Genomic DNA, 12,070 nt, shown 5'->3' with positions numbered 1-12,070 from the left:
GGAAGCACTAGTTCTCGATCGCTCCTCATGGCGTGAAGCTGTTTCGGAGTCTTAAGAAGAGTAGCCAGGGTGAAAGAGCGCTGAACCAACAAAAAGCTGAGAGAAGAAGCAGGCCTATCTGTTACTGACCAAACCCACCCATGCCACGTATGCGGCCGCCTTTTTAAAGCGGGTATTAGACTTTAGTCATTTTCGAGTCCATAGGAAATGAGAAATGTGCTCATCTTCGATCACGAAGGAGGAGCTATATAACTACCTGTTAATATTCTGTTTCTACCTCATTGGCCTCCTTCAGTCGTAGAACGACTATGGTTCATCTCAGAACTAAGTGAGATGAAAGCCTGGGCATTGTTTATGGTCGGAACGATGTCGCCCACACAGCAGTTCCCCCCTCTCCGCGCAGCTGATGTGACCAAAGGAACGGAGTATCCAATACAGTTTGGGATCAGTAGCGCCGCAGGATCTGCCAGGCTGTAGCACGGTGTGCCACAGTCTGCCTAAGGGTCACCAGCTCCTAATTTTTCCTCAGGGTTGTCTCCCGAAGCCTTTCCCGTGTTTGGGTATAGCCGCAGGGCAGCGGAGGTTTGGATTCAGAGTTTTCCTTCTCCTAGATGGGTAGCCAACCATAGCTAACGAGCCCCTCCTGCCCTAAGCTTGATGGTTTAGGCGCCAGTTGCTCGCCTTTGCCCCTTCTCCTGTCTGTGGTTCCGCAAGGTTGTTAACGCTGGAAGTGGTAATTGTCTTAAGCCCATCATTACCTATAAAGTGCTTCCAATGGCAAGCGTCTCAAATAGCCTCTGACAACCAGTCCAACTCCTGGCCTTCACGTGTGGCTCAATTACTGAGCCTGGCGGAACTGTTTCTACCTATCATGTAACTAACTACCTGTTGATATTCTGTTTCTACCTATCTTTTAACTAACTACCTGTTGATATTCTGTTTCTACCTATCATGTAAGTAACTACCTGTTGATATTCTGTTTCTACCTATCATGTAACTACCTGTTGATATTCTGTTTCTGCATTCATTGTCTCCCAGTAGGTAGTAGTGAGAAACACTGTGTCTATGTTGTCCATTGCTTCCTTGATTGTGTACGGCTTGTTCATGTCACCAGTGAACACCGACACCCCTACAATCAAAACAATGACACAGTGTCGCAGACACACACAGACACATGTCTAACAAGGAATGTTCATGTCACCAGTGAACACCGACACCCCTACAATCAAAACAATGACACAGTGTCACAGACACACACAGACACATGTCTAACAAGGAATGTTCATGTCACCAGTGAACACCGACACCCCTACAATCAAAACAATGACACAGTGTCACAGACACACACAGACACATGTTTAACAAGGAAAATAAAAAAATAAAAACTAGTCGATCAGCGGCGTACAATACGCCGCTATTTTGCATGGCCGGTCTTAGACCACTGCAGCCTATTCGACCGCAGTGGGACGCACTTTCATAGGACACGCGCTAATTCTAGGTGTATAAATTATTAAATTAAACCATTTTATAAATTATAACAGATTTCCCTGTCGATTTACCAGGAGCTCCTGGAAATCTCCTGAAATTGCAAAATATACGAATAAGTCCTGGAAATCTCCGCAAATTATTAAAATCTTTAGAAAATTCATACAAATCTCCTGAAATATATAGACAAAAATTGTCATTTTGGGGTGCCATTCAATATGGTAAACGACAATCCTACGAGTGATTAAAAAAAAAGGCATTGTACCGTAATGTTATTAATTTTGAATGTATGGATAAGGTTTATAATTATTATTTCAAAAAATATAAGTGTGCGCTAAATGAATAAATGGAGATACTGTGGCTGAGGGTAAAGCATTTGGAACCGGAAGTCCCGTGTTCGAATCCTGGTAAAGACTCTAGGTGGACCACTTCGGGGGCCGATTTTGAGTTTGTGTTTCCACACAAACTGTCTTTGTAACCTTGTTATCGATTTTTTTTTGTTTAGCACAATTTCATGCTTTAAGTTTTCTTAATGCACTATGATCCTATCCCTTGTCCGGACCAGTTGGGAAAGAGGATGAGAGAGAATGAAGGGGGTATCAGTGTAAATGCTACATCGATCGTTTTTAAATGCATTTTAAAAAAAATTGTACGACATGAAGCCAATACATTCACCACTGTGCCAGCTAAGTGCTTATGAAAATAGAAGGTTTTAAAGCTATCTATTGTTAATTTCAGGCTTTTAAGCGACGACATAATTCACTACTCAAAGTGTAGAGGGAACTAATTCAATTTATACCACCACATCTTTCAAGTACAACTTCTTTTCCTTGTTCGAAAACAAATAAAATAATTAATTACCAGTAATAAACTAACTGATTGATTATTTGTTTTATTCATTCTGTTTAGTCAGGTACAAGAAATAAGTGTGCGAAATTTCAACTTGATCCGAGATTGGGTCTAGGAGAAAATACGTGTACAAACTTTTACCAGACAGAGCAAGTTGATATAAGCTTTGAAAAAAAAAAGACAAATTGAAGTCCAAGAAACAGGACACCTTGCCTGATTGTAATAATGAACTTATGAAATTCTATTGTCAAAACGTATACAGAGCACTAAGCACTAGGTTGAGACAAAATAAAAAATGTAATGAAATAAAAACGATTATTGATGAATTCGCCAACTAGGTGACCTATGGTTAGCAAGGCATCAAATATCACATTTTCAACAGTACTCATCTTGAGATTAAAATCCCATTCTTTGGTAGCTAAAAGGTTTAGCACTCGTCTCCAAGCTCCAAGCTTTATTCTTTAAATAAGCTCATTATCATTACCACCATCATCATTAGGGCTTCTTGAGAGTATTAAAACCTCTCTTGCAAAGGCCCTGGACAGAAACCCAATGGATGTACCTTACGCTATTTCCTGTAATTGTATGTCACCATACAGGTCAAGAGCATGTGGATTCGTATTTTGCTTCTTAGGTCAGTGATAACGGAATTCAGCTTGCCTGTGACAATCGAAAGCATATCAGTCACGCATGCGCGGGCAGCGTGATTCGAGGTTGGCCTGAACCGTGCAGAATACGAACCACATGAAAATGGCCCAATTCTGTACTGTTGCTTATTCAGGACTGCGTATCCGTCAGCACGAAGATGCTTGGTCAGGGCGCTTCATGTGATCCTAGACTTAGCGGCAGCACTCGAATCATAATTCTATTTTTATCCTATGGATCGTTGATAAAGCTTGATGAAAATGCACACGCTACTATGTTAGCCCTCAGTGGAGTCTGCAACGGTATTGCTATTCATACCTCTGTGACTCTGAAACAACTACATTTTACCAGGGTTCCATAGGAACATATAAAACAATAAAACCAAAACCCAGAAACTTTCATATCTCAACAAACGTCAGCCTGATTAACTTTAGCTTTTAAAACATTAAACCTAAGTAGGCCTATACTATTATTTTCCCCACTGTTGGTACACCTGCATCTTGTATAAATCTTTTTCTTCTTTTATGATAAACTTAAGTATATTATATGCACTTTTAAATTGTCTCAACTCTTTTCTAGAAAATTTACTAACCTTTTGAAACCAGTTCATCATAGGCCTCACCCTGGAGCATTCGGGTAAATCCCGTGACACGAAACCAGGCACAGCCTAAAGCCGCCTCTGCCACAGCGCCCCCTGTCATTCCGGTAACGCCAAAGATCAGGATGTTTGTGACGTCATCTTCCACGTCCAACTTTGACCCTGCACTGGCTCTTCTAACCCTGGCAACGTAACGATTATAATAATCTATGACATTCACCTAGAGCAGGGGTTCTCAGCCTGTGGGTTGCGACCCTTTCACTATTTTTCATCGGAAGTTTTTTTTAACGCTTTTAACGTATATTTGTACCATGCTTGGTATGCATATACATTTCTAATTGTGAACTATAGGTACATTACTTGGATTACATTACTATTACACAAATTATAAAACGATCGTCAAGCATCAGCCAAAAATAAACAACTAAAAAGTGGAGTTCTCTCTGCCATATGTATGAGGCCGAACAAACCTCCGTACTTTGCGGATAAAGACATCCAGTATTATTGTTTTGAAGGCTGATGGAGTTAAGAAATTCAGACTTTACTCAGTTGGTCAGTAGTATAATTGAAACATATCAGCCCTTGAAGCTTTTCCTTTGGTGGCTCTCGGAATTGCTATGAAACCTCACACCATTGCCAATGAGTTAATATTGCCAAGTGCCAAAGAAATTGCCCGAGTTATAATTGGAGCCGAATTCCTTACTAAATTTAGTGCGATTTCATTATCTAATGACACTGTTCACAGTAAAAAAAAATGACATGTATGCTGAAATTATCAATCAGGTAATTTAGGAAATATATTTTATCCATTTCCAACATTTAGCATCCAGATTGATAAATCCACAGACAATTGTTCACAATCAATGATTTTCTTGAGATATATACATAATAGCGATTATAAAGATTGGTTTATATGCAAATTTTTTAAATGACCTCTGCAGCACTGATGTAATTGATAAAGTTAATTTTTTGGAAAAGTAAAAGACCTCGTCAAAAAATATTTGCGGTGTCTGCACATACGCTGTTGGATTTAAGTGTCTGGTACAGACATAATTCATCGATATATATTAGCAACAAAGATACTGCTACAAGCATTACATTAATAGCAAGACAGCTAAATATGATTTCTCTTCAATGTCAATTACACAATTCTGGGTCAATTGTTTGCAGTCGTTCTATTTGTGAAACTTGTTTTTTTTCTGCCTGTTCGTTATCAAGCCTGAATACATAAATAAACTTGATGTAGAAGTTGTGAATTCCTAATCTATTGAAATAAAAACCACTTCAACCTTCGCAATAACTTTGTAATTGAAGCATATATTTATTTTACACTAATAAAAGCTTTTGTTATGATCAGTCTCTAGCAATGGAATTAACATCAGTGATCTACATTTTGATAACGATTTCATAACATTAGCTGAATCACTTTTACCTAGACTTATTAACGGAGATTTATGGATGAGGATCGTCTCCATGTGAAAAAGTGTATTAGGGGTTCGAGGAACTAATAAGGTTGACCTAGAGGCTTAGGGCCTCACATGTTTTTCTTTTTTTTTTTTCGTGTGGGACAGGGGGGAATGGTTCTAATGATATTTTCAATCATTTTGAATAAAGAGCTAATGAAAATAAATTGCCTTGTGTTTACGAGGGCCCCGTTGCTCAGCTTATCTAATCTAAATCCAGGCCTAAATTTCGATGTAGGCCTACGAGCTAAGATAAGGAGTCTAGGCCTAACGAGCTAAGTTAAGGCGTCTATGCCTACGAGCTAAGATAAGGCGTCTATGCCTACGAGCTAAGATAAGGCGTCTAGGCCTACGAGCTAAGATAAGGCGTCTATGCCTACGAGCTAAGATATTGCGTCTAGGCCTACGAGCTAAGATAAGGCGTCAGCTGACATTCTTCCAAGCTCAGTTTGTAGATCTAGAGCTTGAATTTTCTATTTTAACACCACTATGTTACTGTCCTGTGTCCTCATTCCTGGCATTCATTATTTACATATAGGCCAAAACTGGACTTTAAAATGTCTAGCAACAACCCGAGCTTAGGAAGTGCAAGTCAAATACAGTTCAATTAAGAATGTGTGGCACGGGCCGATAATGAAGTGTTAGAGACGTTCCTGGCAGTCTACCGGTAGTGCATGTACGTTTGAAGTGGGCTTAATTGACGTTTTGTAAGGGGCTTTATTCGCATTAAGATGTCAACTGAACCATATAGTAGGCCTACAGTTCAAAAAATTACCCGTTTGATTGAACGTTTTGAGACGATCTTGTTGCAGACGCCTCTTGCATAATTTAGTTATTTTATTAGGCACACCATTTTTTAAATCAATCATTCAACATGTGCAATTATATGCTCATTGTAGGCCTAAAATTATTTTTCAAATCAATTATTTAATATATGAATATATGTAGGCAAATTATCTGCTACTTGTAGGCCTATTATTTTTATTGTTCATTGTGTGGGGTTGATGTCGATCGGGTGACATCGATCTTCAAAGTATACATCATTTACAGTTATGACATTAATTTTAACAGCTCTATGACCTAGATCTAGATCTAGATTCGAGTCTATTTCACATTTTGTTTAAAAAATCCAATATGAAATCTACATCTAGGTCTAGACTCGAGATCTATCTAGATCTAGATCTAGTTATAAACATAGAAAAATTCTCATTTTCTGATGTAGGCCTAGATTTAGATCTAAGTTTGAGTAAGTATATCTAAACTAAACTACTCATCTATACTAAACAAGTCAATTTCTAGATCTAGATAGATACAAGATTGAAAATAGAAACTAGATCTAGATACTAAGATAGATCTAGATTGATCTTGATTTATTGATTAGAATAGATGTAGATCTAGGGTAGACTAGACCCGACTCAACAGATTCTATAAGTCTCCCAAACCTTATAAGATACAAGACTTTTAAAAATAAACTTTCGCCTCTCTTCCCTAAGCCCTTGTGTGTATATTTCAATGTCCTAACCCTACCAGCAAGTCGGTCGCCAACACATTACTTAGATCTAGGTGGAGTTTTGCCGAATATTTAACCCGTGAAAGCCGACTTTTTTTTTCTTGTCTTTTCCGAAGCAGCTGTCACTTCCGGTTCAAAAGCATTGAACCACGGTGCGCGCACTAAAACTATCAAGGCAATGATTAATAATTGCACTGCGGTGCAGCGAGCCACCCGTGATGACTTTAAAATGTAACCGACTATTTCACTCGATGTCTAGAACTGTAGGCCCTATATCTTTTAGCATTTCTATCAGCGAGGGTTGCTAAGGCGTTCAATTTATTTTTAAATGAACAAAAACTCTATAGTACTATTTATTATTTCAACATTAATCAATTAAAAATGACATTATTACCAATGTTAATAAAAAAAGGATTTAATTAAAAGTCGACCTAGTTGTAACACCTTTTACAATTTATACCGTTCTCTTGAGCATCCGAAACAGGATGAATCAAGTTTTCACTGTCCTAAACTCAAACCGCTGTGCGGCCTCGCACATCCCCTACCTAAGGAGGGGGACGTCCCAGTTTGAGAAACCCTGCTCTAGCATGTATGGAGGAAAAGAAGAACCAAGGGCAAATAGTTGTCTGACTAGCGCCTGGAGGCGTACCACCGTTATTGCAATATATGGTACTGTAGACTAAACAAAATAGATGCCTCTCCAGGAATCAACAAAGACGTGATGGAAGCATTATAAAAGCTAGTGTCAATCCACAAAAGCTTTCTTACGTGGCTTGAATTTTTACATGCTGTCAAGAAAGCAAATTATTTATAATGCACAGATATCATGGGCGTAGCCGGGGGGGGGGTTGGGGTTCAAACCCCCCCCCCCCCCCCCGACAGATTTTTTGCTTTGATTTTGTTTATTTTAGGTGAGATTTTAATACTAAACTATCACTTGCCCTAGCTCAGCAAAGGAGGTTTTGAGTTTAAAACCCCCTACCAGGGGTTTTTGAGTTTAAAACCCCCCTACCAGGGGTTTTCGCAGTCAAATTCCCCTCTTCTATAGCAAAACAAAAAAAAAAATGCAAACGACAATCCCTCAAATTTCACGAGATTTTGATTTTTAACCCACTTCCAAAATTTACGATAAACCCCCTCTTCAATATAAAAAAAGAAAATTACACACTAAAAATTCTATGAGCGTAGCCAAAGGGGTTTCCATTTGAATTGTTGGCCTGAAACAACTTCCCGTCTCTCCGAAGCACACCCTTCATGAGATTAGAATAGAAACAGTGCCTTCTTCTCGTTATGGTATATTTTTTTCCATGAAAAATTCAGTTGTTTTGTCTTAAACAGATATGCATGTTTGTCAAGATGCTGTTAGCTCTTTCATTTGTTCCACCTGCCGATGTCAAGATGCTGTTAGCCCTTTCATTTGTTCCACCTGCCGATGTCAAGATGCTGTTAGCCCTTTCATTTGTTCCACCTGCCGATGTCAAGATGCTGTTAGCCCTTTCATTTGTTCCACCTGCCGATGTCAAGATGCTGTTAGCCCTTTCATTTGTTCCACCTGCCGATGTCAAGATGCTGTTAGCCCTTTCATTTGTTCCACCTGCCGATGTCAAGATGCTGTTAGCCCTTTCATTTGTTCTACCTGCCGATGTCAAGATGCTGTTAGCCCTTTCATTTGTTCCACCTGCCGATGTCAAGATGCTGTTAGCCCTTTCATTTGTTCCACCTGCCGATGTCAAGATGCTGTTAGCCCTTTCATTTGTTCTACCTGCCGATGTCAAGATGCTGTTAGCCCTTTCATTTGTTCTACCTGCCGATGTCAAGATGCTGTTAGCCCTTTCATTTGTTCCACCTGCCGATGTAAATACTGCCTTTGAAGAATTAAATGAAGCTTGGCCAGATGTTGTAGGGAATTTGTATGACTATTGGGAGGACAACTATATTGGTCGCCAGAGATGAAACCGCAGAGTGACTCCAAGATTTCCGATAGCCTTATGGAATGTTAGAGATCGTGTGCAAGACAATCTACCACGAACAAACAATTCAGTGGAGAGGATGGCACCATGCATTTCAACTGTCTATTGACGGTCATCACCCTAATGTGTACAAGTTAATCTCTCACTTCCTCGGAGAACAGGAGAACACTGAGAACAAGATTCTAAGGTACAATGCTGGAGAACGAAGTAAAGCTGCAAGCAAGACAAAGTACATCTAACTTAACAGACGACTTGAAGCTATATTGCCAATGTACGGAAATAGGCAATGACATTTCCTACAATTTAACTTTGTGAAACTGTGTGTGTGTGTGTGTAAATTTGACAAATATCTTTGCGTCTTTTCAAAGAAAATTTATATAATGTAAATAAATGCTATATTTTGAAATTATTCATTGTACCTTATTATGATTTTTGCTTATTTATGTTTTAAGATATCTCAAGTGTTTCGTGCAAAATGACTGAAAAATTATGATAACATTAAAAGAAAAAACAAATTTTGGCTATATTCATAATTTACGATATCTAAAGTATTTCTTTCAAAATGGCTAAAATATATTTTTTTCTGCGCTATTTTGTTCGCGCTATTTTGACGGGGTATTCATTGTTATATACACACAGATGACAAAGTGTGGCGACCTTGTAATCGATTCTCTCTTTCTCGGGAAGCCAATGGACCGTGCGCAAGAGCGTAGTAGCAGAATCTCGTCTTGTTTTTCTAAGGACTATTCGTGCCGCATTGTTCTGTATACGTTGCAGTTTGGCTATTTTGTCATCGGGTATACCTGCTAGCACGGCGTTGCAGTAGTCAAGGCGGGAGAGTAGGAATGCCACAGCTAGCTTTTTTGTTGACTCCGTTGTTAAATATGGTCGGATCTGGCCTAATCTGCGCAGCTGCAGATAAAGACCCTTGCAGAGCTGACTTATGTGTGGGTCGAAAGATAGTGTTGAGTCGAAGAAAACTCCAAGATTCCGCACTACGTGGACATAAGGAACCTGGCACTACGTGGACATAAGGAACCTGGCACTACATGGACATAAGGAACCTGGCACTACATGGACATAAGGAACCTGGCAGTTCGTGATCAAAAGAGAATCTGTTTTCGACTTTTGAGACGTTGTTCCGAGCATTCCGAGTGCCATTCCGAGTGCCATTCCGAGTGCCAATCTTACACCGAAGGAGTAATATCACAAATTATAGGTTTTTTGATGAGAACATCTAACCTCTCTCTTGTGAGGAGTTAACAACACAGTTTTGTAGGGAACTGCTGAACTCTGTCGTAGAAGAAATGACAGGGGTTGGGGGGTAAACAACACAGTTAAGAGTCCTGGAAATTGTGTGACATGTATCCGTTGAGTTGAATTGCGATAGGTTATACCATAGGCGAATAAGACGCCCAGCCCCACGAACTGTCGGCAGTTTACGTCCGATGCCACGTAGACGAATATTTCGGAAAACCTCGCTATCTAGTCGTGATTTAAGTAACACACATGTGCGTCCTATGCGACGTAGTAGATTTGCGTCCATGACTTCAGTACTTGACGCACTAGCAATGACGACACACAGGTTTGCGTTGCGACTGCTATGTAGTGGCCACGGTACACGGTTTTACCAAGCGGTGTCTGGAAATTTAGGCACCCGATATTTAGGCATCGGATATTTAGGCACCCGGAAATTTAGGCACCTGGAAATTTAGGCACCGGATAATTAGGTACTTTTTGACAAGGCGGAAAATTAGGCACCGGAAAATAAGGCACTCTTTAATTAGCGACCTTAATTTTAAAAATAATTTTAAAATGTTAATGTATATTTTATCTTTAGGCTATGGGCTATCGGTGACGTTATAATAAATAGCAACTATAACGATTCTAACTAAAAAAAAATCTGACGAAATGGGGAAAAATGACAATCATGATAATGTGTGGAAAAAAAAAGACTCCTGAGTCATTATATAATATAGACATCACAGGATTCAGGGGAGAGGGAGGTAGAGATGATTCTCCGCTCATTGCTTCCGTCCATCACCAACCCCTAAGGTTGACTGGTGAGTTTTTTAACCAATACTTTTTCTTTTTGTATTTTAGTTCAGAAATTACAAAATTAAAAAAAATGTCACTAATATTATTTATATATGCTATAAATTAAATTCTTATATCGAATCGCCCCACCCCCTATTCTTTAATGCCAAGTACAATCATGAGCAAAAATTATAAAAAAAAAGTAGAGAGGATTAATCGTTTTCACTCTACCAGTCCCTCCCCTTTCCAGATGAAAACATGACGTTTTAAAACAGAATAGTCAATATGTCGACAGAGTTTATGTAATTGCACATGATTTACATAATTATTTTAAGAAAGACTTTATTTTGGAAAATTTCGAATTCATACGAAATTTTTAGTATAAGAGTAACAATTGAGATGAGTTCTGAACCCAAATATTTTTTTCTTAGTCGCCTTTTCCCAACCTTTTTACTCAATCTGATATTTTTCTATTGTATAAATAAATTCGGGACTATAATATATGCTTGAATCCTAACAAATGAAACAAAATTTAGAGTAGAATCTAATTGGTTCACTTCATTTCTCCTCCTACTTTAGAATTTATTTGTTTAGAGCTTTTAAGAATTAGTAAAGTTACAAACAGGCCTGTCACAGCTGTGTGATTATTTTGTTTGGATTTTGTTGTTGATCCAAATAATATAGTACGATCTCTCACGTGCTGGACCTGGAGCAGACTATGACAGTGATGTATAGACACCCAGACAGAGACATTAGTTGTCACCAACACTACGAAGACTCGAGAGGAACAATAAACTTGCAAACAATAGGGCTCAAAATACCACGGTCAGTGATACCGACAGGACACATCGCGGATCTTTAGATTTATGAAGGAAAAATGTGGTACTAGCAGAGTCCGGGTGACAAGACAATAATTAGAGAATAAATTAGACATAGCTTAAGGACTATAAAGTCAGAAACAGTTTGAGATAAGGGGGAGACGACTCAAACACGGCTAGGTGCTGGACCAGACCGATGTTGTAGGAGTCGATGTCGTATTGTGGAATACGACATGTGTTGTATGTTGTAGAAGTCGATGTCGTATTGTGATGTAAAATGTTTGTTTGTTTTACATGTTTCGGATGTTCCTTCAGAGTTGAAGATACTTTACTTCCTAGTCCAAACCTCCCGCAGGACGACGGGGGATTGGAGCGGGCAGGGTTTGAACCAGTGGCGTAGCTAGAGTATATGGTGCCTGGTGCGGTACCTCATCTTGATGCCCCCCCCCCCCCCCCAAAAAAAAAACAAAACAACTAATCAATAACATTGCAAAACCTTACTTTTTTGTTCAAAATAATATGTATTCATTAATCAAATATTGTTAATTCAAAAAAATCGCTTTTAAATAAACATACTACAAATGAATTTTACGCGCTTTCTTGCTGGCAAAAGTATCAATAATTTTTTCAATTTTTTCCACCAGCTCTTGTTTAATGGACAAAATGGACAAATTAGTGAGTCGTAATTTTGTCAT

The 12,070-nt window shown here is 38.9% G+C and overlaps 1 protein-coding gene across 8 annotated transcripts in view; it reads right to left on the bottom strand.

Moving 5' to 3' along the window:
- Positions 1–6,704, bottom strand: part of LOC106071710 (nmrA-like family domain-containing protein 1) — a 32,333-nt gene extending 25,629 nt beyond the window's left edge. For all 8 annotated transcript variants that reach the window (XM_056015624.1, XM_056015621.1, XM_056015628.1 and 5 more), the window contains exons 1-3: positions 6,568–6,704; positions 3,572–3,759; positions 1,002–1,129 (exon numbers count right to left, since the gene is read on the bottom strand). In XM_056015624.1, the coding sequence (XP_055871599.1) occupies positions 1,002–1,129; positions 3,572–3,759; positions 6,568–6,590 (339 nt within the window). In that variant the 5' untranslated portion in view covers positions 6,591–6,704. The remainder of the gene's footprint in view (positions 1–1,001; positions 1,130–3,571; positions 3,760–6,567) is intronic.
- Between the last annotated feature and the right edge of the window lie 5,366 nt (positions 6,705–12,070).

The sequence above is a fragment of the Biomphalaria glabrata genome, chromosome 17 (genome assembly GCF_947242115.1).
Source record: "Biomphalaria glabrata chromosome 17, xgBioGlab47.1, whole genome shotgun sequence".
Lineage (NCBI taxonomy): Eukaryota > Metazoa > Mollusca > Gastropoda > Planorbidae > Biomphalaria > Biomphalaria glabrata.
This window is presented reverse-complemented; position numbering and strand designations above follow the sequence as displayed.